Genomic DNA, 27,770 nt, shown 5'->3' with positions numbered 1-27,770 from the left:
GGAAATGAATGCAGGAGGAACAACAGAGAACAACAGATCTAATTTTACAAACTTCATATTATCTTTCCTCTACTCTTGTTCTCTATCCCCGTTCTATGGACAATATGGGGCGGTTTCATACAAAAATGTGCAAAGGAGTGTTAATGAAAACAGTTTTTTTAATTTAAGATCAAGTATTTACTCACCCTCAGAAACTTTACATCACACTATAAAGGATATTAAACGTGGATCAGATGATAAGATACAGTCCTGTGAACACTGCCCTTCTTGAACCTTACCAGTTAAGACAAAGAGAATATTTGTTTATGGGGGTGTGTGTTTGCATATGTTTTTTCATACTGTTGTTAAGCATTCTGATTGATTTCTGAGACGGTGAATACCTGATTGTTTTAACAGCTTGTCCTAAAATGAAAAAATCCATTTCCATTGATTTGCCATTTCGTGTTTGTATGAGTGGAGCTCTTCCTTTATCCAGGTTACTGATTTTCACCGCCTCCTGCATTTGTTCAAAACAAACACCCTCATCATCTCTGCACCAGGATTAGTGTGGGAATATGTTAATCCTCATGCTTTGTTATTTGTTATTTGTTATCGAGTTCCAAAAATGTTGTGGATGGTGACGTTCAGGCTAGCTTCCAAGGTATTTTGGTACTATTACTGAAAGAAGTCCTGCTGTCATTGGCTATGTTGACACTGACAAAACACGGCATGGCTTTGATCCGATATCTTAACTTAACGGTTTACATGGACACTAAATAAAATGAAACCTGCTGTTTAGCCTCAAATCTACACAAAAGGAAACGTTTTTTCCCAACTTGACACTACTGACAGCACTGAACAAGATGGACCCACGTTTTCACAGGTGATGCCAGCATAGATGCTCGTGAAGCCAGGGGTGTAGTGGTTAGCACTGATGCCTCACAGCAAGGATGGTTCTGGGTTCTAACCCCTTGCAAGTTCTCCAAAACTGAACTCAGTGGTTCTCAGATGACTGTCAGTTCCCCAAAACATGTGGGTGTGTGTGCAGGTGCTCCAGCTAGGTTAATTGGTGATTCTAAATGTGTGAATGTGAGTGTAAATGGTTGTCTGTGACCTGTCCTCTTGCACAGTGACAGCTGATATGGGCTGCCGACCCCCAGAGGACAAGCGGTTACTGAAAATGAATGAATGATTGGTTTACACCACCTCTCTCAACCTTAATCTGATTGTTCAGATTAAGGTGGTTGTGTGAGGTTTTTATGTTCTGATGGGTTTATTATTATGATCACTAGTGGAGAACTATTGACCATAAATGCAGCACCTGACTGTAACATTTGACCCAAGAGAACGTGTCTCAGATGAGGAAGTCCATGTAAAATGGATTTGTTTTGGATGGTTTATTGTTCACTTTTTTAAATTCTCTGTTACCTGTAAATTCATCCATGGATCATTTGTCCTTTAATCAGAGTTTACTCTGACACAGAATAACAAATAATCCTGTCAAATTTTGGCAAATCTCATTGCAGAGCCTGGGCTGGCAGAGTTCACCAGCATTTCTCTCATTTTATGAGAATAAATTCACAAGCAGTGGATTACTGCCTTGTTCTTTTGGCAGCTTTGATTAATAATACAGTCAGGTGTTGCTGTGTCAGTGAAGCCTCGTCCAGCTCGAGAATTTACTGACTGCTGGGTGTTTACCTGGAACAACAAAACAAGTTTACTGCCAGTTTTCCATCCAAACGGTGTGTGTGTTTTATTTTTTTATGTGCTGATGTCCACTGTGACTTATTTTTCTACCCTGTATTTTAAGATGTGAATACGTTGCAGTGTGCATGGTGTGGTTAACTGCAGAACCAGTGTGCTCTTCTTGAGGAATTATGTTTCTGAAGCAGTTTTGCGGTCACACATTTCCCCAGAGGGACTGATGCAGGTCGCTGAGGCTATGAAGACTAATTAGGATGGAGGAGGACGGTTTAAATTAAGCAGCAGCACAGATACTGTGAAACACGCTGCAGACACACAGCATCTATGATAACCGGGATCAGATAGCTAAAAACATGCAACATACAAATTTCTACGTGTTCTTCTTTGTCTCTCCTTCTGAGTCACAAACGTCAGGAGATCTTGAAGAGTCTCAGAGCTGTATTATACACGCGAAGATCATGCATATCTGGCAGCTTCACTCATTCCTTTTGGTTCATTTACAGCATACACACACAAGGAAGCACACGATTGGTTCCAGCATGCAATAATGCAGTTCCTACCTTCGGGACAGTAGCACCTGGGCCCGGCCAGGCTGCTGAAACAACTGGCTCCATTCTTGCAAGGCTGAGAGAGGCAGTGGTCAACCAACAACTGGCAACGCTCCCCTTCATAACCTGATAAACACACAGCTTATGATCAGACTGCTTGATCTGAAATGTTTTGGAGTTTTTTAGGGCTAGGGTTTGTATTGTCTCAGGTATGTTGCGTTGTGCAACATCAGCAATCCATAAAATTCTAAAACCTTCTAGTAACTAGTAAGTAAACCATTATTAAACGTGATTCATCTTAATAAATCTATATATAGATGAGTCATCTTGTGTCAAGAAAGTACACATCCATTTGTAAAGCTACATCTGACAGCCCTGACTACTGTCTATTTCCACCTCCTTGTTTTTTCTCATTAGCCACTCACACCCAGCCTGTTAGCCCTGCTCTCTAATGGGAAGTGACTGGCAATCAGTAGTCACGTCCGACATTTACTTTCCTTACCAGAGGTCCTTGTTTCAAGTCACTGTACCAAAATAAATCTGACAAGATCAAAAGTTCAGTACACTCCCCCCGTTCTCATGTTCTTATTCAGACATTTTCTAAAACAATCTGAAAGAGGCTGTCAGTCTTCAGCTCCAATCAAAGACACCACACTGTCAGACTCCTGTGGGTCCTCCAAGTGAAGCAGTATATTAAAAACAGCCCGGAAATAAACACATCTGCTGCAGCAGACATGCACGCACCTGGTTGGCAGGTGCATGTGAAGTTGCGTCCTTCACCCCCCTGTCTGACATCAGTGCAGGTGCCATTATTGCGGCAGGGTCGGTGGTGGCAGGCGTCAAGTTCCTCGCAAAAGATCCCGGTGTAGCTGTCCTCACACTCGCAGAAGAAGGTGCTCTGCAGAATACAACCACGCACAGAGTCCACAAATCAATGAGTCTTAAAGGTGAAACGTGAGAGAAAGAGATGAAAGAAAGTGAAAGTTGTAAAGAAGATATAACGAGATTGCAGACTGTAATATAATTCAAGTCATACAACGATGCAATTATGAGCAGCGGCGACACAGTTTGATTTTCTCGACCAGTGAGGGGAACGATAATGAGAAACTGAGCGTAAAAGCAGACACAATGAAAGGCCTCTGGGACACCTCGGCCTCTACTCTTTTTCACGCTTAGTGAGTCACTAATGCTTCTTCTCTTTGTTCAGTGATTGGATACAGGGACACGGGCTGAACTCGGGTGTTTCTGTCTCTACTGCAGCCCTTTTCCCCTTCTATCTTCAGAGCTCTACAGAGCTCTAAAATGTTCTGTGCTATTAAGTGAAATCCAGGGAGATTTTCTCTGCAATGTAATTGTGATTAAAAATCAGAAGCTTCGAGCACCAAACACAATGATGCGGCTCTGATAATTTAGCACTAAGGAAATGAAGCTTTTTCTGTCGATATGTTAATGAGGTGTAAAGTGAACCATTGCTAAAACTATGCATGCACAAACTTGTAGTAGGAAAATATTGATTGTTTCCATTCAGATGTTTCACCTGGGCGGCACAGTGGCGAGGTGGTTAGCACTGATGCCTCACAGCAAGAAGGTCACCAGTTCGAATCCATGGGCCGGCTGGCCTTTCTGTGTGGAGTTTGCATGTTCTCCCTGTGTCTGCGTGGGTTCTCTCCGGGTACTCCGGCTTCCTCCCACCATCCAAAGACATGCTCATTAGGTTAATTGGTGATTCTAAATTGGCCGTAGGTGTGCATGTGAGTGTGAATGGTTGTCTGTCTCTGTGTTAGCCCTGCGATGGACTGGCGACCTGTCCAGGGTGTACCCCGCCTCTCGCCCGATGACAGCTGAGATAGGCTCCAGCAGACCCCCGTGACCCTTAACAGGACTAAACGGGTATAGAAGATGAATGAATGAATGAATGTTTCACCTCACCAGTTATTAGCTCTACTTCAACTTTGAAAGCGTAAAACAATTGCATGTGCAATTGTGCATTTTTTCCTTTATCATTTTAAGCTGGAAGGTGGCCTTGACGAAAGAAAAGAGACCTCCTGCATTCTGAGGATTTCATTCCCCTGTATTCTCACCTCAGAGGGCTGTGTGATACATTTGCCTTTCCCTGAGCACTGAGGGTCACTGAAGCTGCTGCCGGGCTCCACACAGCTGCTGGCCTTCACCGTCAGGTTGAGACGCAGGGTGACCTCCGGGGCTGTGGGAGAACCCACACGCAGCACACCTACCACAGAAGAATGGAGGGTATTATAAACGGTTCATGTAGCATTTGGATTAATGTAACACAACGGTATTTTTAACTTGAAGCACAATAATATGTATGTGATAGATCAGAACATTTGAAAAGACATTGATGGTGCCCAGAGGATGACTCTGACTCCCTCCAGTGTCCAATACGTTGCCCAAATGTTGGCAAACCTGTGATATTCTGATGAGCTGCACAGTTAGCATGCTAAAAAGCTAAACTACATTAATACGGTGAGAGTGATAGACATTCTTTCTGCATTACTAAACTCAGATGCAGTCACACACATTTTCTAGCATGCCCGTAGAGTCTTGTTATCAATGCTTTGGGAAAAATACATATTGCTGCCAAAAAATAATAAGTTATTTTCTTTATAGTGACCAAAATAGAAAGTCTATCTCTCTGCCTTGTCTCTCTCTGGAGCTGTAAATTCAGAACATCTCTTATTATACGTTCAATCAAAGCTGACAGCTACACCGGCATTACACAGCGATTTTTTTAGAGTTGAATCCGAACCAACCAGCAGCGAGTCCACAATGACGAGACTGTGATGATGTCGCCCCTCGGCCAATCGGGGCACTGATAGCGCTGCGCATGTTCCTCTGTCACCCCTGACCAAATGATCATCAGCCCAATGACATCGAATGTTGGGCCTGCACAGTCATTTCTCTTTCAGACTGCGAAAGCACTCAGCCAAAACATCGTCACTTCTCCTCCCTCCCTTCCCAGCACGTACACGCAAGGTCACACATCTTCAGGCCTACGTGCGACTCACTAAAAACCAGTTGTAAATCTGCTCTAATTCGTGATCGTGACTGACTTCTGACAACAAAAACAGCCTCTTGTGTCTTCATGGTTCTGTCACCCTTTAACCTTCATCCTTGCCTTTTTTCTGCGTCCTTTTCTCTAATCCCTTTCTGTCTCGCCACCTCTCCTTTCCCGTCTCTCTCCCTCCTTATCTGACTCTTCTTCTTTCCCCCCTCCATTATCCTCTCTCTATCCCCTCTGATTTAACTCCCCAGTGTCATCGCCCCTGTCTCTCTCTCTCTCTCTCTCTCTCTCTCACTCTCGGTGGCTGCCACAGAATTAGCAGACATGTCAAGGTCAGCAGACAGGAAGTGTAGTGAAACAACATCAGGTATGTAGAGCACACACAGAGGTGAACACATCCTTCAGTCAGTTTACAACACCTGATTGTTTTTGGTCCTATTTCTCATAAACTCTGAGTGTGAAACTAAGTAAAACACAGTTGTAATACCAGAGCAAATGTCTGTTCAGTATGCAAATATGATGTTCCGACTCATAAATGCAAATAGGACGTTCTTTTCCCCAGTTACATATCAAGAATAAATTCTGTAATTACAGTTTATTTAAATTCAATAATCCTCTAATGTGTTGTTGGCTCGGCTGTAAATGAGCAACGTGGAGGAATTTCAGAACGCTTCCAGTTCAGCTTGTCTGTAGTTGTTTGATGAAATCTCAAACACAAAAGAGATAATCTTTCATGAACAATTCAGTTGTCATTTGGTTGGTTTAGTTCCAATGGCCACCTGATCCCTCTAAATACAGAGGGATCAAGACTAAAGGTCAAGTCAGGATGTCCATGTCAGAGCTGGGAATGACTTCACACTTGAGCCAAGCATTTCAGCACAAGCTGGAAAACCAAGATACTAAAAACGCCCTTTCAACAGGAAGAAACATAGAGCAAAAACCAGCTCATATGGTGATCCATCTGCTTAAGGCTGGCCAATTAAAGGTTTTCCATTGTTACTAATACCAGTCAAAAATGCATTATGCTGTATTTTAGATAGTCACATCCCTCCACTCTACCACTGGCTGGTTTTTAGTGGTGCATAGGCTTTATTGTCTTAATCAGCCACACTAAATATATAATATAGAGTATATAAAATGCATGGCTGTAAAGGCCTGCAGAAGTCCACTGTTTTGATGCTGAAGCTAACCACGGACTTAGTTTTGCTTCCTATTTCAGCCTTTCTATTTAATCTATCAAAATAAACCCATATTTTTGTAAACCCTGGTGTCTTGTCTCCGCTTTCTGTTGCAGCCCATGAGCAGGGTCGTAACATGCACATTCAGACACTGTTGCAATGTTCCCGCAGAGCAGCCATCCTGGAGATGAGGATTAATTAGGGTTCTCCCAGCAGTCCACTTCAGAAATCCAACTTGGGCAATTTCCAACTGGGAGCTCTGAATTTCCAACTTCACAGTTGCAATGGAGCATTCTATTCAAATCTCAAAATCCAAGATGGCTGCTTCGTAAGTTCACAGTAGTGACAGGTGTAGTAGAATAGTAAACACTTTATCTGTCTATTAGTGTCTTATTAAATAAGTGCACACAGCTTCTCTGTGTCGACATGTTGCTATATGTTGGCATGCTATCTTGGCTAATAAGAAAAAACACACTGTATCGTAACTTGGTTTTCCAACTGTACAGGAATGCAGTCAGCTTAGTTGTGGTTGTGATCGTTCCCATCTCTCACTGACAATGCCAGCATGCTGATGTTCAGCACACTAGTTATGTTTACCTTCTTAGTTGAGTTTGCTAGCATTTTAACACTTGCAAACTGGCAGGTAGATGCTTTATTAGTTCAGGACACTGGAGACTTACTTAGGAAGTAGTTCTGTCCCAGGGGCAGGAAATGGTCTGGCACCACCAGTCCATCGGAGGCCTGCAGGAACCACATGGTCGTGCCGTTCAAAATGGACGAACGGAGGAAGCCCTCTTCACTCACACGCCACAGCACTGGAGCTCCGCTGGCATTCACCACCACCCTGGAAGGAGGGGAGAGACGCAGTGAAAAAGAAGGTCAAGTATGAAGGGACAGGAAATTAAAAGGTGAACTAGAAAGAGAATTTGTTGCCAAGATCTACTTTTAATTGTTTATGCATCTCTGCAGTTTTTTCAGCAATTGCTTCAGGTTTGCAAGTTCACAAAGTACATAATGGCCTGTACTTGAGGAAATATACTGAATGCACAAAACGTTAGAAGCCCCTTATTATGTTTTGTGCCCAGTGAAGATTTACTTAATTTCCCAAACATCAAACTGCTTTTAAAATGTCAGAGAAATCAGCGTGAGATCAGATAAATGAAATAATCCTCCATGCGAAGCTCTGCCCCTTTTCTAATCCTTATTTTAGCCCGTGCAGACCAAATAAAATATCATCCTCCTTCTACACACACGGATGTCAGCAGCAGCTCAGCAGCTATGAAGGTGACCATTAGGTTTGTAGATCAGGACACTCGTTCTTGCACCCAGGACTAATGATCTTCCTGACCAACCTTCCTGTTACTCCAATCTGACATCATGGTCAGGTCTGGTTAAGCAATGGCTGCCACTAGGATTGATGATGCTTTCTGTAGAAACACTGTGAACCTGCCAGTGTGGTTGGGGTCCATCGTTCATACTGAGCCACCAAACCAACCCTGGAAACACCAAGCTGTCTGGAGACCACATCATCCATACACCTCCATTAGAAAACTAAAGAGCTGCTGCAAGTCCTCATGAAAGACAGACAGACGAGGCAGAGTGATATGTCAAGGGCTGTGGGAAGGAAGTTTGAGAGCTTCAATGAGGCTTCTCATGATTAAATGCTCCTGAGCTCTCCTCTAACCTCACTCCCACACCTGAAATAATCATTCGCATATTAACCAAACACAAACAAAACCATCTGGGATCATCCTCTCAGCTCTTGCCGCTGTGCATACGATTTAATGAATGCTTGTGACTTACAAGAGCACTAATTATTATTATTACCCCTACAGTACTTTTCACACAAAGCGACACAGCTGAAAGAGCTTTACGGAGAAAATGAGGATTTAAAAATAGTAGACGCGTTATGCTCACAACTAAAAGATGTGTCTATTACACATAAAGGAATCACATACTGCTAGTATCAGACAAGTAGCAGACAAGGGCTTGATTTGTAACCAGGAGATTAAATATTTGCTTGAAAAAAAAGGATAAAATCGTAATCAATGAGTTTTAATTAAAAGCCATCATTTAAGAGATGTGAGCCAAAATAAGTCTGCTAAGCACCAGCATCACTGGTGGATCAACATGAGGTCCATCCCAAAGCACTGTGTTAAAAAATAAGGAGCTGAGGCCAAAGGTGAAGCTGCAAGGGATTGCCAAAATAAAAAGATGGTGGACTGGCTCCGAGCGGCTGAAATGACTTTTCCTTTGCTGGGAGGGAAAACACAAGGAGCTCAGACATCTGGGGAACTACTGCTACTTCAAGTAAAAATGATCCATGTGATTCTTGGGGGGCGTTTCTGTAAACGGTCTACAATAACATGTTGGAAATTTGGACGGCTTCGTTTTTATTTTGCCGGTATTCAGCAATTATTTTAAATGAGTTAATATTCTCACAGGTGATACTCAGTAGCGTCAGAACACAGATAACATCTTTAGAGACATGAAAACCACTCGCTCGCTCTCTCTCCCTCTCTCTCTTTCTGTCTCTCTCTCTGTGTCTCTCTCTCTCTCTCTCTCTCTCTCTCTCTCTCTCTCAAACACTCTCCAGCCTCTATGGAATACAAAGCTTTATTATTTGACAGCTCCCCTAAATCGTTGTCACTTTTGGATCACTGCTTCCTTTCCATGTGGGAGTTCTTATGAGTGTCCTTCACTGCCTGCGTCTGGGAGCACGTTCAGGTGTCGTGAGTAATTATAAAGTATGAAAACAAAGCAGCAGCAGTTGATTAACTCACAGCTCGTAGTCTCCCAGTCTGCGATCGTGATCGGGGTCCTACCATCTTTAATGAGGAGCAGCATCAAGGACGTCCACCATTCACCTTGGCCATTTCTTCTGCATAATTCATTGACCCTTAATTACTGAGCCATTGTGATGCTGTTTGTGAGCAAACATGGTCCGAGAAGATGGATTACAACAGCAGTCGTGTAATAAGGTGCCTTAAGTGCCAGAGGTGAGTCATGAGAGGATACAAATGGAAGGCTATTTGCTTAAAAGCTATGAGCTGTGCACTGTGGGTCCTTATGGATTAACAGGGTAGTGAGTACATATGAATGACCGCCCTTGTGTTAATCATGACCTTGAAAATAACCATTTTCATGTGGTGTTATGTATTTTCAAAACTGGTGGTGGCCATATAAATAAATTTTTTGATGGATAGTACATTGTAGTGGTGCTCTTACGGCCTATGTTACAACATTTTTTGTAAAGTACTTCCTATGTCTCTCACCCTCGGGATGAGATTTCACTACTGAGTGTATTACGTATGCATACACATTGTCCAGATGGGCACAAGTAAAAAGACCTGTTGTCTTTAGCTGCTAAATATCTAGCAGTTTGTCCACTTGAAATGACTCTTGATTCTGCGTTTCTTTTAGAATTCATTGTTAGACTTCACTGAGCCACCATTCAAGTCCACAGGCAAACCTATTTTATATTATATTTTGGTACACACACTTTCTTTTACCCTTTATACCCTTTATACACTGAAACACTTGGAAATTGTAAATTTCAACCTTAGAGTGTTATTGTAGGGCATAAGAAGACTTTTTTTACTTTTGTGAAATTTTTCAAAATATTTTATTTTCAAAATCAAGGTCATTGAAAGTACCATATATGGTTCCTTGCCTTTAAGTGGTAAACAGATGTAAACATGTATTAGATGTATTAGACCATTAGAACATAAGTGCTGATTCAGGCACTTATCAACATTAGGACACTTCTTTATGGTACATAATTAAGTTATTGTATGCTCAGCATTCATGCAGAGGTGGACCTTGCAGACCACATTTGACCCTGATTTGACCTGAGAATGTTGCCTTGATATTCACCGATTGGCTTCTAAACCTCACTGAGAGACACGGGGACGCAGTTTAAAATGTGTGTGTGTAAGTTACCACAAAAAAACTCCAGTTGCCTTCATTAAACATTTTTTTGGATTTACCAAATATGGTTCCTCACCCCATAAAGGGTTAAGACAAGATTGGTTTCTCAACCAGGCAAAGTGGGAAGCTCCCCCAGGCCTCAGATTGTCATTCACTGTGTGGAAATTAGTATGCGGTAATTAGCCCCTAAAACACAATAGAAAGAGTCTGTAGATAGAGTGTAGTCCTCAGTGAATTTACTCCAATTACTGCAAACTTACTGAAACATCACAAATATGTAGCAGGATATCGTTACTGCATATTTGTTTGATTTCTAAATCCCTGAGCAAAATCCAATGAAGCTGTCATCTGCATTCTGCTGTGTAAACTGCAAATAGAGTGAGATAAACCAACCGCAAAAAAGGGGCCCAGGGCTGTGTTTTATCCCGAGGCCGTCTTGACAGTTTATCTGACAGTGCTTTAAGGGGACAGCGGTTAAAAGATGGTAGTCTTACTTTACAGCCGTCTCCTCAGGCACCTCCAGCGACAGAGTTAAAGTTCCTGATGTCAGCTCACAAAGCTCAGGACTCACACAGTGCAGACCCTCAGTCACCTGAAACACACGTCAACACACAGCATGATATCAATGCATCTTAAAGATAAACCTACAGGAGCTTAAATTTAGCCTCAAAGTTATCTCACTCTGTCTGCCTCCCACTGCACTACCAGCATCCTCTGCCCAGGTTTTGGTTGCCATGGCGGCAGGGTGGGAGGTGCCGGTGTTGTGGTGGAGGGGACCGTGGTTGGCTGCGGCGGCTGAGTGGCGACGGTGGTCGTGGAGGCGACAGGGGTGGCCAGCTCAGGGGCGGAGGGAGTGGCGGGGTCCCAGTCTGCGGCAGGGAGGTCCAACAGGATCTGATCGCACCTCTCCCCCTCGTAGCCTTCGGTGCACTCACAGGTGTAGGCCGGCTCCCCCTCCTCCCCTCCATCATTCCGGCTGCAGTTTCCATGGAGACAGGGGCTGCTGGCACACGGGTCTGTGAAAAACTGAGATAATGGAGGAAATAAATAAAAGAAAATAAACAACGGAGGAAGAGTCAGAGGGAGAAACAGAACAAAAACATCATTATCTAACCGTCTTCCTGCCTACACTGCTGTCCTCTTCACGGACACAGCACGGACTCTTTTCTCACTTGTTGTCAGTTTTTACAGTGAAAGCCTAAAATGTCAATGGAGGAGTCTGCTTTGGTTTAGATGGGCTCACGGAGTCAGTCCTTAAAACACCGTGGAGAACAAGAAAGAGTACACTCGCAGTGATCATTTTCCTCTCTCTTGCTACTCAGCTACTTCTTTTATTGCTCTGACTCAGCTTCCCCGTTTACAGCCTCAGCTCCGCTCTTTTCTTTTTATTGCATTTTGACTTTGTGTTTCCGATAAATTGTGGAGGCACTGCATTCATTCTTGTCTCCTTCCATTTTCTCTCACGGTATGAATGCGCACATTCCTTTATTTTGTCCACAATAAGGTTTCCCCGATCATGCACCGGTGAGAAAAATGCACCCTGACAGCCTCCTTCATGCTGGTTTCCCCCATCAATAATTGATCATATTTGGAGAACACATTCTGGTATGGATGCTGAAGGTGAAAGAGGACAAAGCCAAGCTTAGGATGCTTATGCTGCCTGACACAGTGTTGCCTTTTGCTTGGCTTTCAGAGCCCTCTTAGGCTTAAGAACATCTATAATCCTTCTGCCTCTTATTTATTTTTTTATTTTTTGGGGGTAAATTCGCTGAAATAACCTTGGGTATCTGCAGCTCCAGCTGTCTTATTGAAATGTTTTCAGATTCAGTTTTAATAAAGCCAAGAGAAAAACAAAAAGCTGGCGACAGGGTGAACAGGGACATGGTAATGATGCACACACCATATCCCCCTGTGCATACAGATGGAGGCATGCAAACATACATACAGTATGAGGGAGAAACAGCGTGGAGCAGAACAACGAAGCACCATTAACAGTCCGCTCTCTACACGACCAAGTCACAGCTCATTAGAGATAATCTCTTTCAGGTTTTTACTCGCAATGCCTCTTTCAAACTTTCACTGCTCTGAAGTTCAGCAGTCCCAACAGTCCCAGCGGTCCTTACACAGTCCGCTGCTCTTATCTCCACTCAAACAGCGTCAGGGATTGAGTTTATCAACCTTTAAAGGACAGCAGCACTCGCTTGTCTAGGATACATGAGACATCTATGTCCAGCTTTTGACCTTTTTCATGTGTCACTACTGATTTCTCTTCTGAAATGTGCCTTCAACAAAACACAAGGAGGACTGTTAGGCCATCCACACCCAGTAGGTTATCCCCATCCCCACCCTCCTCATCCCTTGCCTTTTTTTTCTTTTCCACCTTTCATTACAGGAACCAGGGGACAAGGATCCAAAGCTTCCTGAGATATGCCTGTGTGAGACACTCTGAGTCTCACTCCCTGGGTTCCTCTGCCATCATTAGTCAACACATTCCTCTCCCATTTCCATCCCATCCATTCAACCTCTTTTCATCACATCCTTTCGACCCCTTTTCATCCCATCCCTTTTTCATCCCATCCCCTCGACCCCTTTTCATCTCATCCCCCGCGACCCATTTAATTCCATCCCCTCAACCCCTTCTCATCCCTTCCCCTCAACAACTTTTCATCCCTTCACCTCGACCCCTTTCATCCCTTCCCCTCGACCCCTTTCCATCCCATCCCTTAGACCCCTTTTCATCCCTCTATCCATTTGTCGACCTGTCTACCAGTAAACTTGTTTGCATCAATTAAAGTGCAGTCTTTGTTAGTGACATGGTAGTTAGCACTGATGCCTCACAGCAAGAAGATTCCAGGTTCAAATCTATGGGCCGACTGGGCCTTTCTGTGTGGAGTTTGCATGTTCTCCCTGTGTCTGCGTGGGTTCTCTCCAGGTACTCCGGCTTCCTCCCACCATCCAAAGACATGCTGGTTAGGTTCACTGGTGAGTCTAAATTGACAGTAGGTGTGAGTGTTAGTGTGAATGGTTGTCTGTCTCTCTGTGTTAGCCCTGTGATAGACTGGTGACCTGTCCAGGGTGTACCCCGCCTCTCGCCCGATTACAGGTGGGATAGATTTTTTTATTTATTAAACTGAAATTTAGGTCTGGAGGAGATTCACACTGCCTATCCCTACACAATTTCTCACTTACTTGCCTGATTGGTCCTCAGGCCAGGTTCTTTTAGGATATTGCGTGTTTGTATAAACCTGTCTTCCAACTACATTACTACACAATTTACATGGCACTTGCTATTCTATCACTTGCATTTGTGCTCATGTCTTGAGGCCTGTCTTCATCACTCTGTGTGTTGTTCTCCCACACCAAACGGCTCATATGCCTTGGGCTCTGGCAAACCATGTGAATCAATTTCTTCTAAGCAGCTGATAATAACCCACATTAGCCCCTTTATCTATATTCCCACATGCACCGACAGACAGAACAAAGATTCTCCGAGGCTAAATTAATTGCTCCGCAAGGTGCTGTGATCTATTTGCTAATTTGAGATGGCCGCCCTGAGGAGGAAGGATCAATACAGCTGGAAGGAGGGAAGTGGCGACGCTACTTAAGCACTGGCGTCATCAATTTAACCCGGTGGAGGAGCTGGGTGAGTCAGTTTCTGGATGTACCACACACAAAGATGCAAACACACACACACACACACGTGTATTCTCCAAACCATGGAGATACATTTGCACACATTAATTCTGCATTTCTGCAGAAATGTTATAATTGTGCTATAATTGGACTAGATGTAAAGAGCATAAGACCATAAAATTACTAATGGAAGACAGAAAATGTAGAGTTAATCCATTTAGAACACCATAACTTTTATCTGAATGATGATTTCATTTAGCCGTGTGAACTACCTAATGACATTAGATCCACACAAATGGCTAACTAAAAGCAAAGACAGACTTCGTCATCTTCTTTTACCGCATGTCCTGTTAAGGGTAGCTGGGGGGCTGGAGCCTATCCCAGCTGTCATCAGACAAGAGGCAGGGTACACCCTGGACAGGTCACCAGTCTATCGCAGGGCACAAAGAGAGACTGACCAAAGAAACTGAACAATGTTGTTTCAGGAGGCTGTTTATCTGAGCACACGTCAGCCTGACATCCTCATGTAATTACCAAAGGTGTAAAGGTCATAGAGTGTTCTAGATATTAAGGATTTTACTGATGCGCCAGACAAGACAGAAATTGTTTTTGCTGTGATGGCTCAGCTGACAGGCTTAATATACTGTGTTGACAAGGTGTAGCTTCGGCAACGAGGAAAATAAAAAAATGCATGTTAAATCAGGTTTTAACCCAGCATTAATGGCCTTAAATTCTACTCTTTATTTCAGCAGGCAAAACATTCTCTTTCTTTTCAGTAACTCTTTCAAGCAGTGTTTTAGGCAATGTGTGTTAAGGAGGAAGGTGGGATAGAGAAGCATAAAAATAAATAAAATAATTACAATTTAAATGAAGAGTTTCCAATTTCTTTCCACGAAAACTTTGAGGAAAACATTTAGGCTACCAATATTTTATATGTTTATGGACTGTATGATCCATGACGCTTGCTTCGGTTGTGCTAAAGTATTTGAAGCCCCCCAGACGTTGACTAGTACTATGTGGATCTACATATTTACAAGTAAACTGTACTCAAGTCTGAGCTGAGAGTCAAAGTCAGAGGCGCTGCTGGTGACAGAGGCTGGCAGACAAAACATTTCATTGGATGCAAAGTTAGCACACGCCCCCAAGTGCAGGACGCGTCATGTACATTTTTGAAAAGTTTTTCCAGGAAATTACCTCTAAAATACCATGAAGAGCACCTACAGAAAGGCCTTTTCTTCATTGATGGGTCAGATATTGGCATATAGGCATCATCATGGTGCACGACATATCATAGAAAAATATTTAAACTTCGAATTTAAGTGGCTGCATTAAAGAGCAGCCCATCAGCTCAGATAGAAAGGCAGATAGAAGGAAGTGTTTATGAGAGGTAAATCTGATATAAAGCTGCACTCTGACCTCTTAAAGGGTAAAAAGCGTGTTTCTCCACACGTATTAATAAATGTTACAAGTCTGCCAGCTAGACTTGTTATATCACCGTATCCAGGGGGTGCTGAATTGTATTTTAGCTTGCTGACATTAAAAAGTAAGTGGGTGGCGGTGGGATTTATTTAAAAAATTGATATAGTTAAGGAAGAAAAGCTGTGGTATAAAGATTTATCTGCCACAAGTGGATACCAGCTTGAAAATATTTCAGTCTTGTTCCTCACCCGGCCAAGACTGAGCAGTATGTAATCCTTCATGTAAAGCGAGAGAATGATCAGTAGCTGGAGTTATGAGGCGTCTGCAGAGTGTGTTGTCTAAAAAGAGTGTTTTCTTTATCTATGGATGTTTTGAATGAGGTACCATAAAAGAGTAAGATGCGCATTAGCTCAGAAACACACTCAAATCTATGGAAAAGTTAAAGCGCATGAGAGGCTAGGATGGTCATATAAACAATCAATGATGTGTTGCCATGGCTACGGTAGCTAGGTAACGTGAGAGCAATTAGCATACACCGTACAACGCTCTGTGAGTGTGTTTTCACACCCCCACCCCGCCTGTTCCCTGTGCAGGCTCAGTATTTGCCAGAAGAGTGCCATCACACTGCAGAAAGACAATCCGTCTCATAATCCACTTACTTCCTAAACTCGGCTGCTTATCACTATTTCACTTCCCTCAGTAGGAGTGACAGCAAAACCCCACTGTGGAGGGAGAGTAGCTACAGAAAGCATTTTCTTAATCACTCGCTCATGAAAACACTTGCTCACAAATAACAGGATCAGTATCTCGGTGGATACATCTGTTCTCACTGCAATCTGACCTGAAGGAATTTCAGCATGCGGTATTGATGTGACGTGTCGACACAAGTCTTATATTTCATGTTTTACTAATGAGAGATGTGGTTAAAAATTGATGCGTCTGATCTAGATCCATCTTCGTGGTGCGTGCTGCAGAATTAATGGCTGCAGAGAGAAACTAGAGCATCTCTCTCTGCTTTGTGTAATCTCAGAGTTGTGGAACAAGTAAGAAGGAAATATAAGAAGACACTAACTCTGTGACCTACAGGAACACTCGCCGTTCCCCACAGATGGACAGGTGAGAAACACCCTGCGTCAACACAGTTTGGAAATTATAACTAGAACAATATGACTGTAACATCCAGGGAACAAATGCTCTGTAATTATATAATCAATCACACAGCAATTAGCTAGATGAACCAAATTAAACTTTCATATAGCCAGCAGTAATTTTGATCTCCAATGTGCAGTGCATAATGAGCACCCGCAATTCAGCTAAAGCTAAATATTTAATTCATGATAGTGACAAAATAATGCTTGGAAATCATCCCTCAATAGACTAATTCTCCCCTGAAGTATTCTCCCCTGTGTCCTCTCATGAGATTTGAGCCATGGGAAGTGATCTGATTATACATACTGTATGTATATGTAATACAAAAAAACTAGAAATTAAGTAGATGGACTCAGAAAACCACCAGAGTTGCTGCTGGTGCATAATCAACTGTTCTAATCAGGTGTAAAAATGCACTGTGCACAGCAATTTTGAGTGTGTACCTTAGTGTCTACTGGAAAATATTGCACACCTAGTTTATGAGCAGAGTGACTAAGGGAATACAGCTGAGAAGGAGAGATGGACCAAATGAGGCATAACAAAACAAATAAACCGAAGAGTAAGGAGCCATCAAAGCGGAGAAGTGGTTCAGAGAGTAGGCAATGAGGACGCCAGAGCTTTTCAGATAGAAACCAAGAAGAAGTTCTGTTTTCTTCTAGCTAAATATGTGACTTGCGCACAAGCCCCGTGAAAATTACAGCCGAGGAACACTTCCAAATACGTACATAAGAGAAAAAAACTCTGCAATTACCACCATGATGCACGACTGTGCCAAACATTTCTATCCTCGGCGGGAAAGCGGCGGTTTTGTTCACTGGCAATGGTAGCAAGAGGATCAACGTTTCTGCAAGCGAGGCTAATCTCTGCTCTTTTTCATAATACAATAAACCGATGGAAAACCAGCTGAGTAACTACTGTGAATGTAACTGAAAAGACTTGATGAGTCACCACCACTGTGAATAATTTAAGATCTGGCTTGTGACTGGTGCTGATTTCAAATACTGAGGATAACACATTTGCTTACTTCTGATGTCTATATAGCGGAAAGAAACAATGGGAACAGATACACTGATTATGCTGCTGTAGTTGCTGTAGAGCCTGCATATAGCCTATGGCCTCTTAGTATAATGGGATAACTGGAAAAAAATCACATGAGCATCCACCAAATTGAAACAACAGGTAGGAGAGTCTGAAAATGTTGGTACAGCACTTCCCAAGCTGTTGACATCATATGTGGAGAAACATGGCAACTTAAGCTGGATGCATATTTTTGAAATACGTTTTACATTTTACACAGGGATTTCATTTATCATCAGAATGTAGCAAATGCTTATATTGAAGGTAGCATTAGCTTACATGGCTACGGCTAGCCATCTGACCAAACAGATGCAAATGTAGTATTTGAACTTTGATCATAAATTATATCACATAGAAGTCAACCACTCACATTCATAATTTATTATTTGGTAGAGGTGCTTGTAATGATGTTTCAATCCATCATATCCATCCAATAGCAGCACACTGCAGTGAAATACGCCATTGGCTGTGTACAGAACATGCGTTCTACATTTATTGAGCATTTCATCTGTGTTCAGAATTTTCCCAAAATAAAATATGAAAAGATATGATTTATTGTGAGAGTTTGGTGGTGTCAACGTCATTGACCTCACACAAAGAACATGTGGTATTTAGTTTTCTGTCAGAAGCCCAAATTCTCCACACAATTCAAAGGCAGCAGGTCAAGTGAGTGAAGTGAATGTCAGCTGTTAGTGTTAAATGAGTGTGTCACTCTGCTGTATACTCGCCTCACACATTTACTGGCTGCTCCATCTGCCTGGGCAGACAAAGTGGATCCAGTGAGAGGACAGGTGAGATTACTTTTCTGAATAAATGTCAGACTGATTTAGAGCATTTCTCAATGAAAAAGCAATCATTGCCCAACCTCTGCCATGTCCCATCAACAATATCAACTTAAATGTATCCAAAGCTGAGGTAATGCAGTGTTTTGAACTTCTGCTTTAGCGTTTCTGTGACATCCTGTCGGTATTCCACGCAGACATTATTGTTGTCATGAGTTATTACACCCATCAGTCAGAAAACCGCCCGGCGTGAAACCCCTTCATGATCCAGCCTCATCACTTCTGCTGTCAGCGCAGACACAGCTTAAAGACTCTACCCATCTGGAGACTGTTTTCCCCTCATTTCTATCAAAGTCATGAACAGAGGAGGTGACTGGTCGCTTTAGGAAAAACTTATCATCACTTACAGGTAATTGCTAAAAGCACATTTCTTTATTTCTTTTCCTGCCACAGTCACTGAACCAACGCGCTTATCTAAAACAAAACCACAGCAAAATCTTTTAAGCCCGCAAGAGAAACTAAATAATTAAGTTGCTGTCTAGGGATTACAGCTCATTAAAATATATTAATGCTGCTGTCATATAGAGACTCGCTAAAAACAGATGACTGACCCATTTTATAGAATTCTGAGGCTAAATCAATCCTTAGGCACAGATATGAATCAAATCATGATTTAGGGACAGAGTGACAGTTGTCATGAGCTGCAAACAATGCCTTTGAGATGAAAAGGCACGCCAAAAGAGCTTTATTGAATTAAAATTGTAATTAAAACGCATTCATAATCAAAATTGATTTTATTCTGGTGACCCTTTTTCCGTGTAGTGTGTGACAACGACACCAAATGATCTCCATTAGAACACTTTGAATAGGAATAGAAACGCTGTGTTAGTTGAGGTTTAATTTTTGTCACTACAATTTGTACTCTAATAACATTTTAAAAATAAAAAGGTACAATGATCGAATAAACTAGGTTCTTTTAACACAATTCAGCCACTGCCAGTGTTTGTCTAGCAGCAGCAGCAGTAGTTCCTGAGGAAATCCAGCTCTTCAGCGTCAAGACCATGAACTGTCAATACTGCTACTCAGCTGCATTGATCACCATAAAGTTTTACCATTGCCTCTCCTTAGCAGGAAAACACATATAGATGTCCATGTGTCTCCAGGAGGCAGCAGTATTTGTCAGCTTGTTTCAACATGGCCACGCTTTGTTTTGTGATACATTTTTGGGTATGAAGTAAAACTGAAATGAAGAGTGTCAGCTGTCAGTGTTGATATCTGTAGGATGATTGATAAGTGGAGGGGAGGACGAGGAGGAGGTGGATATCTCACTGACACTGTGAACAACTGATGTGAGAGGAGTTAAAGCTATAGTAATTATTTCTTATATTTTAACAATGAATATATGTGAAACAGACCTCTTAGTTCATTACTTTCTTTATAACCACATGATTACTAATGCTGCTTTGTCTGTTGGGTGAGTAAACAGAATGGCTACCGCACATGATAAGAACGTGATAAGATGATACAGGCATAACATTATGACCACCTTCCTAATATTGTGTAGGTCTCCCTTGTGCCTCCAAAACAGTTGTGACTCATCAGAGAATGGACATGGGCCTTCTGAGGGTGTCCTGTAGTGTCTGTCAACAGAATGTCGTTAGTGGGGGCCTTTGGGTCCTGTGGGTTGAGGGGAGGGGCCTCTGTGGATCATCACACAGATACTTGATCAGTTTGGGATCTAGTGAATTTGGAGGCCAGGTCAACACCTTGTGCTGTTCTTCATGTTTTTTTTTAGTTGTTTCTAAAGCGTTTTTATGTGTGTCTGTGTCAGGCTGCATCCTGCTGGAGGATGGCTGCTGCCATCAAAGAGTGTCATTGCTATGGGGTGGGGGTGTCTGATCTGGTCTCGGTGGGTGCTACATGTCTAAGTAACATCCACATGAATGCCAGGTCCAAAAGTTTCCCAGCAGAACATTGTGTTGTCACAAGATGGCCAATGTTATTTACTTCTTCTGTCAGTGGTTTTAGGCTTATGCCTGGTCGCTGTATGTTACAGTTGTCTTTAGCTTTCTCCAGTGCCCCCTGGTGGTTCAAAAAGATCAATGAACAGCTTTAAACCTTTATTTATGCAGATGGAGCTTCACTGCTGACTCCAGCTGCTCCTAAGGGAAATATCCGACTTCAAAGATGATAAATGCTAACTTTGTCTGTCAGCCATCTGGTGCTGGGCACATAGCATACATTTCAGAGCCTTACAGAAAATATACTGCCTGGCCAAAAAAATGCAGAAGCTTATTGAAACAATGCCAAAGCTAAAGGCGGTCCAATGAAATATTAGAGTGTGTGACATAAGAACCTCAACAAGAACTTGAGCAACATTTCATATGCCGCTCAGCAACAATGCACAGTTACTGACTACACCAGGCCATAACTTTATTGCCCACAGTGTGAACAATGGAATTGCAAAATCCATCCCAAAAATATTTGGTCCCTCATCCCCCTTCTCCTCCGAGGCTTAGAGGTTGTTTTGTGCTAAATATCTGTTTCAAATTCAAAAAATAGCTTCAAAGCGTTAACAGGGGCGAGTTAGTTCTGCAGCTTGAAACAGATGAACATTAACCGCTAGTTTGGTTTAAACGGAGCGGCTCTCACCCTCCAATCAGAGGACGTGAAAATGCTGACGCTACCGTAGGCCACAGAAAAGGCCTAAGAATAATAAGAGAACTTGAAATGTGATTGGTTAAAGGAACAGCATCATTACAATGTATTTCAAGCTTAAGCTGCCTGCTGTTTTAATTGTGAAGGCCTAGGCAGATTTCTTTGACTCCAGAAAGAAGAAAAAGTGCCCTTTAAAATGCCTTTTTAAAATCTAAATACAAATTGAATTAGTAAATTCAGTTGTTGAATTAAATTTTTTTTTACAAAAACAACATATAGCAGTTAATAAGTGAATCATGTAACTATTTACTGATGGATAAATTGTACATTTGTAAATATTTTTTATAGATGATCTATTGGATGTCCATTAAAATATAAAATAATATATTAAATCCTGTAATTTAGTACTTTTATTTCTACATTAATAAGTATATTTGTAATCAGATTAAGTAATGTCTGTTTATATTGTACAATTAATTATTTGTTAGTAAAATGTTTTAATTTCACTTATGGTCCTCCATACAAATACATATGTTTAAAAAAAATGTCCTGTAATCACTGATCATTGGGCACATCCCTAAATGTCTTACTCCAGCTCTGTATTCAGAGGTCGCCAGTCCATCGCAGGGCCCCATCTGGTCTTTTGTATTTTATTTAGATTGCACTTATTTCTGAACTTTTGAGGCTTCAGCGGAGCAAACAGCTCTCATGCAACATATCTGTTGAAGACATGATTGAGCTGCTGATGGAGGAGAGCAAGAAGACTCTGAGAATCCAGTGAGTACTCGAGAAACACACACAGAAACGTATATAACGCACCACACTTGACTTTCACTCTGCTCATAAAGAGGAACTATAAAGATTAAACTCTTGTTTTCTTTGTGTTTTGAAGGATGTGGGAATTCGAAATGGATGGCTTCCATAAGACCCATTCCAAACCTCTTGTCCAGCTGGTAAGGACACACTCTTGAAAAGACTGTACACTTGTTCGCAATTGATACATATCACTTCACATATCATGTTCAATCAGCTCAACACCTCTTTTATTTTCTTGTTTCAGATGTGGGAGGTGATGAACCACATGAAAAATGGAGATGTGGAGTTTGAAGCCAGAAGGCTCCTCCACTCTTCAGAGCCCATGCCTCCAAACTTACAGTAAGTTACATCTGCCACTCATTTCATTGGAGTTACAAGAGCAGTAGAGGAGCGGGTCTACGGTGCTCTGTCCTCCATATTCCTGCGGGTCACGTTCTCCCGGGCCACAAGAGACAACATGATCAAGTCCATCCAGGAGAACGTTAGACAGGCGTACACCTGAGTCTGAACAGTTTTGCAGCAGACCTGCTCAACACCATTGTTGATGCTGCAGCAGCGGAAATCTGTTCATCGTTTCCTCCATCTTTCCTCACCACCACTGCTGAACCAGTGCTGCTCTATACCAGCCTGCATGCAGTGGAGGAACAACATGCATCAAGCCAAGAACAGGAGACTTCTGTGGCTGCGGCTCCATCCCCTCCTGTTCCCTCCACCAATGGAGGAAGACAGACTGAACAAGAACAGCTAGCTACGTCCAGCCCACACCCCAAGTCTGCTGTGGCTCCATCACCTCCACCTGCACCTGTCACCGCTCCAGCTAGTGTTGGGGTTCCACCATTATCATTGTTTTATTTTATGATCATTTGTTTTAATTTTTGTTTCACTCTTCATTTACAGAGTTCATTCTCTGTGGTGCATTTTGCATCGTTTCCATTTTTGTTCACTTTCATTTTATTTTGTTTCATTTCATTTTTGTTTTATTCAGTTTTATTTCATTTTCATTTTCCTCAGTTTTATTTGAAGTTCATTTACATTTACGTTTTTGTGTTTATTGTACATTTCATTTTCATTTTGTGTTATTTAGTTTGATTTTGTGTTAATGGTGTTGAGAAATTTGACTGCAGTTCGCAAGAGCAGACTCTGTTTCAGGTTCTTGTTTTATTTCAATAATTATTTTTTTTTTTTTCGATTCTGAATTGGTTGATTGTGTAATTATGATTAGTAATTTGTTTTTCTGTGTTAGCCCAGTGATATACTGGCAAACTGTCTGGTTCGTTATGAGACCATGGTGAAGCAAATTTGACCCAGGTGGGGCGCCACAATATTAACACTGTATGCATGTTTTTTGTTTTTGTTTTTTTTGTTTTTTTTGCTGACTAGTTGTTATCAAGATAGTCTTTAGTTGCAGCCCTAAACTGTTATACACTGCCTGGCCAAAAAAAAAGTCGCCATCGGGATTCAACTAAGCAAATAGGTAGGAGCCTCCTATTGGATAATTACTGCATGGGTGATTATCTTTCAGCTGGCAACAAGTTATTTAACCCTAACTGATGCAATGAGTAGCTTCTCATTTTTTAAACAACCATGTCTAAAGACACGTCCCGTGGTCATGGAAAAGATGTTAGTCTGTTTGAGAAGGGTCAAATTATTGGCATGCATCAAGTAGAGAAAACATCTAAGGAGATTGTAGAAACTACTAAAATTGGGTTAAGAACTGTCCAACACATTATTAGAAACTAGAAGGATAGTGGGGAACCATTGTCTTCAATGAAGAAATGTGGTTGGAAAAAAATCCTGATTAATCATGATCTGCGATCAATTAATCGTTCGGTGAAATCAAATTGAAGAAAAACAACAGTAGAACTCAGGGCTATGTTTAATAGTGAGATCATTTCCACACGTACAATGTGAAGGGAACTCAAGGGGACTGAACAGCTGTGTAGTCTTAAGAAAACCACTAATCAGTGAAAAATAAGGCTTCAACTTGCTAGGGAGCATAAAGATTGGACTCTGGAGCAATGGAAGAAGGTCATGTGGTCTGATGAGTCCAGATTTACCCTGTTCCAGAGTGATGGGGGCATCAGGGTAAGAAGAGAGGCAGATGAAGTGATGCACCCATCATGCCTAGTGCCTACTGTACAAGCCTGTGGGGGCAGTGCTATGATCTGGGGTTGCTGCAGTTGGTCAGGTCTGGTGAAAAATTTATGCAACACTGGATGGAAATAAATCTTGTGGCATTACAGAAGTTTATCGAAACAATGCCACAGCGAATGCATGCTGTAATCAAAGCTAAAGATCACTGGTGCAACCAGTTAGCCTGTGACAAAAACATTCATGTGAAAGACAATGACCTGCAACGTCTGAAGGTCATGCATTCCATGGAGGGGAAACTAATCAGGGACATGCCTGATTTCACTGAGAAAGTAAATGATCATTTATCTGGTCTGAAAGAGTGAACAGTGCAATTTAAATTACATAATTATGTCACTGCTCTTGTTTCTGCAGTTACTGCTCCTAAAATATATTGTAGGAGTCAATTTGTGTCAGTTTCTTTTTATTAATACTATAGTAGTTGTGTAAATGACTAACCATCTGGTCATGATCACTGTGGAATATCTATTCACTGTAGAGCCAAACACATTACAGGCACTGACAGTGGGATGTTGCTGTACACCAATACTGATTGCAACAATTACCCTCCCTCAGAGATTTGGCAGACGCCACCACTGGTTAACCACTACCAACACTGAATATAATTGCTGACAAGTCACGTCACAAGTCCTCATTAAACCAGCCAATGTCAAAGATAAACAAAGAGTAGAATGGTCTCCTTGCACAGTGTTTTGAGAAGCCCCTCGAACCAAAACAACACATTTTTCCGACTAAAGCCTTCAGGAGTGTAGGATAAGAATGACAAATTACATTCCTCAATTCTCTCTTAAGAGCTCTCTGATGAAGCAACTAAATGTCTTTTGCTCCACATTAGTGCATCTGGGGGAAGGATTAAGGCCCCGAAACAGATTTCTTTTAATATTCCATCTATAACTGTCTGACTCAGGCAGAGCCATGTGACACATCCTAATAGGCACACTTATTGATGAGGTGCCATCTGTAGCTGCAAGGACACAAACACGTTCACCATCTTCCGCCTGACGTCAGTTCCTAAAAAGAATCAAATTCCCTCCAAGAATTTGATTGTGCTCATATTCACTAGGCGTCACATTTCCCAAAATCCAATCCCACATTATTCTGCTACCACCTCGCTTCATATTCGTCCAAGTTGATGCAGTAGCACTGGGTGATGGTTGTGTTGTGGCCAGAAAGTGTGTTTTGTCAGCGGGCTTTAATGTTATCTATTTCTGCACATCAAAGCGTCTCCCAACCCTCCCTCCCCCTCTCTCTCTCTCAAACTTCCCCATCACTTCCTGTCCCTGCAGCTTCAAAGACTAACTCTTCTTTCAAAATGTGGCTACACAAGGCCTACACAAACACGGCAGAGCACCTTGATAAATTCCAGTCTCTCTACGCTCGATGCATAACTAGATGTAAATGCAGGAACAGGGGAAAGATGGGAGGGGGTCATGGTAATGAGACCAAACTGCCACTCATGCTGATAAATTTCTATCCAAAGCATAAGTTTTACATCAGTATGTATCTTTATTTCATCAGTTTGTCTGTGACTCTTCCATTTCTTCACGCCTTTTGCTCAAAAGGCAAGCCATGGCAGGAGGACTCTTGCTCTCTAAGCAAATGACATTAAATAACCCCGCCACGATTGCCTGACATCATCCCTCAAAAGACAATTACTGCTCAACTTCGCCAAATGCCAAACCAGACAGAGCGATATAGGGGGATTGATGCAAAATGAGACCAAGAAGAGTGGGAGGAGGAGAGGAGTAAGGAGAATACTAAGTGAGATGAAAATGATTTAAGAGAGGAGGTGCTGCAAGGCTCTATTTATACCTATCCAAGTAGAGTTGAGGCTGCAGGGGACTCATGCGTCTCTTCTCGAGGACTGGGACACAGTTGTCTCTTTCCTTATTCTACCAGACAGGGGACTAAAATGGATCTGGAGCTCTCGGGCTCTTTGTAAAATTATCCAAAGCTGATGTTCTGGCAGACGCACTGACAGATTGAGTTTTTCTGGGGGGTTTTTTGTTTTGTTTTGTTTTTTTTACTTTTAGGTTCAATATAACATCTTCAATATGCGTCTTTTTCATATTACAATGACAGCGTGTCTGTTTGACGGATAAGTTCTCTAATGAGGCCACTTCACAGCTCTGCAGTCATAGCTGTGACTTCAACATCGGATCTGTGTCAGTGTTGAGACTATACAGTATTAATAGCTGTCGCCACAAGAACAGACAATAACACTTACTGCCGACTTTGAGCATTTCTGCACACAGAAAGTCCTCCATATTGTATTGCAACAAACACCTTACTTAACCGGGACCTACAGCTGCATTTGACAGGTGTCCACTTTTTAGGGGTTCATTTGAATCAAAACATGAGTGAAATAACCAGATCATTAAAATGTGCTTTAGTCTGGATTTGTGATTCGAAAGCTTACACTTCAGTGGCGATTTATAGGCATTTGGAAAAGTATGCAGTGTTCTGTTCATGCAAAGCTTGTGGAGAAAACTCAGGGTCAAAGTATGCATAAACAAATCCAGATCAAACAATTCAATTCAGTTTGATTTACATAGTGTCTAACAATTCAAGTTGTCTCACTTTAGAAAACCCCCAGAGCAAGCACAAAGGAAAAACTCCTTTTCACAGGAAGAAACCTGCAGAACCCGGCTCATATGGAGGGAACCCAACTGCTTCAACACAGAGCAGGATGTCAGCTGACAGAAAAGTCAGCAGTCATTGTCAGTGGAAGAGACATTATATGATAACAGTACACATTTCAGACCATCCACTCCATGCACTTGTTTATTTACATGAGAAACGATATGAAAAAGGAGACACATAGAGAGAAGTTCAATCGCTGGCTCCTTTCTCATCTCCTCACAGCCGACTAATCACTGCATGAATGCCTGAATGCTGAATTGTCTGTCTCATAAAGTTAGAGAAAAGCTCTCTTTTCCACATCCACATCAGTCCTCACAGGACCCAAAGGACCCCACTAACAACATTCTATTGTCAGACACAACAGGGCACTCCTGTCCTTGTCAATCCTCTGATGAGTCACAACTGTTTTGGAAGCACGAGGGAGACCTACACAATATTAGGAATATAATGAATATAATATGAATATAAAAGCGCCAACTTTGGGCACGTGAACTGGATCAGAACTGGACCACGGAGCAATGGAAGAAGGTGGTCTGGTCTGATGAGTCACGTTTTCTTTTACATCACGTTGGTAGCTGGGTGCGTGTGTATCGCTTACCTGGGGAACACAAGGCACCAAGATGCACTATGGGAAGAAGGCGTGCTGGTGGAGGCAGTCACATGCTTTGGCCAATGCTCTGCTGGGAAACCTTGGGTCCTGCTATCCATGTGGATGTGACTTTCACACGTACCACCTACCTAAGCATTGCTGCAGACCCTTTCATGGAAACAGCATATCTGCAGTAGTCTAATGGAGTCCATGTTATTGGTCAGGGCTGTTGTGGGGGGACCAAGGCGGACCAACACAATATTAGGAATAATGCCATGATGTTATGCCTGATCTGATCAGGACTACCATCTAGTCTGGTAGCATCTCTGCTTGGTACAGAAACTGCAGCTCCAAAGAGACAGCTGATGTAAATAATCAGATCTGTACTGTCCAACCTACAGGACATGTACACCAGGTGAAGCAGGACCAGGGCACAGTGAATCACCAACACTTATCACTCCAACCGCAAAGTTAGTTCAAGAACTGAGAGGC

The 27,770-nt window shown here is 42.1% G+C and overlaps 1 protein-coding gene across 1 annotated transcript in view; it reads right to left on the bottom strand.

Annotated features, from left to right (window-relative positions):
• The window catches only part of dner (delta/notch-like EGF repeat containing), a 58,340-nt gene that overhangs the window by 14,516 nt on the left and 16,054 nt on the right, over positions 1 to 27,770 (bottom strand). The window contains exons 2-7 of the mRNA XM_084558352.1: positions 11,043 to 11,387; positions 10,856 to 10,953; positions 7,112 to 7,275; positions 4,313 to 4,461; positions 2,976 to 3,129; positions 2,244 to 2,357 (exon numbers count right to left, since the gene is read on the bottom strand). Coding sequence (XP_084414478.1) covers positions 2,244 to 2,357; positions 2,976 to 3,129; positions 4,313 to 4,461; positions 7,112 to 7,275; positions 10,856 to 10,953; positions 11,043 to 11,387 — 1,024 coding nt within the window. The remainder of the gene's footprint in view (positions 1 to 2,243; positions 2,358 to 2,975; positions 3,130 to 4,312; positions 4,462 to 7,111; positions 7,276 to 10,855; positions 10,954 to 11,042; positions 11,388 to 27,770) is intronic.

The sequence above is a fragment of the Chelon labrosus genome (genome assembly GCF_963514085.1).
Source record: "Chelon labrosus genome assembly, chromosome: 13".
NCBI lineage: Eukaryota > Metazoa > Chordata > Actinopteri > Mugiliformes > Mugilidae > Chelon > Chelon labrosus.
The sequence above is the reverse complement of the archived record's forward strand: the minus strand, read 5'-3'. Positions and strand labels throughout refer to the sequence as shown.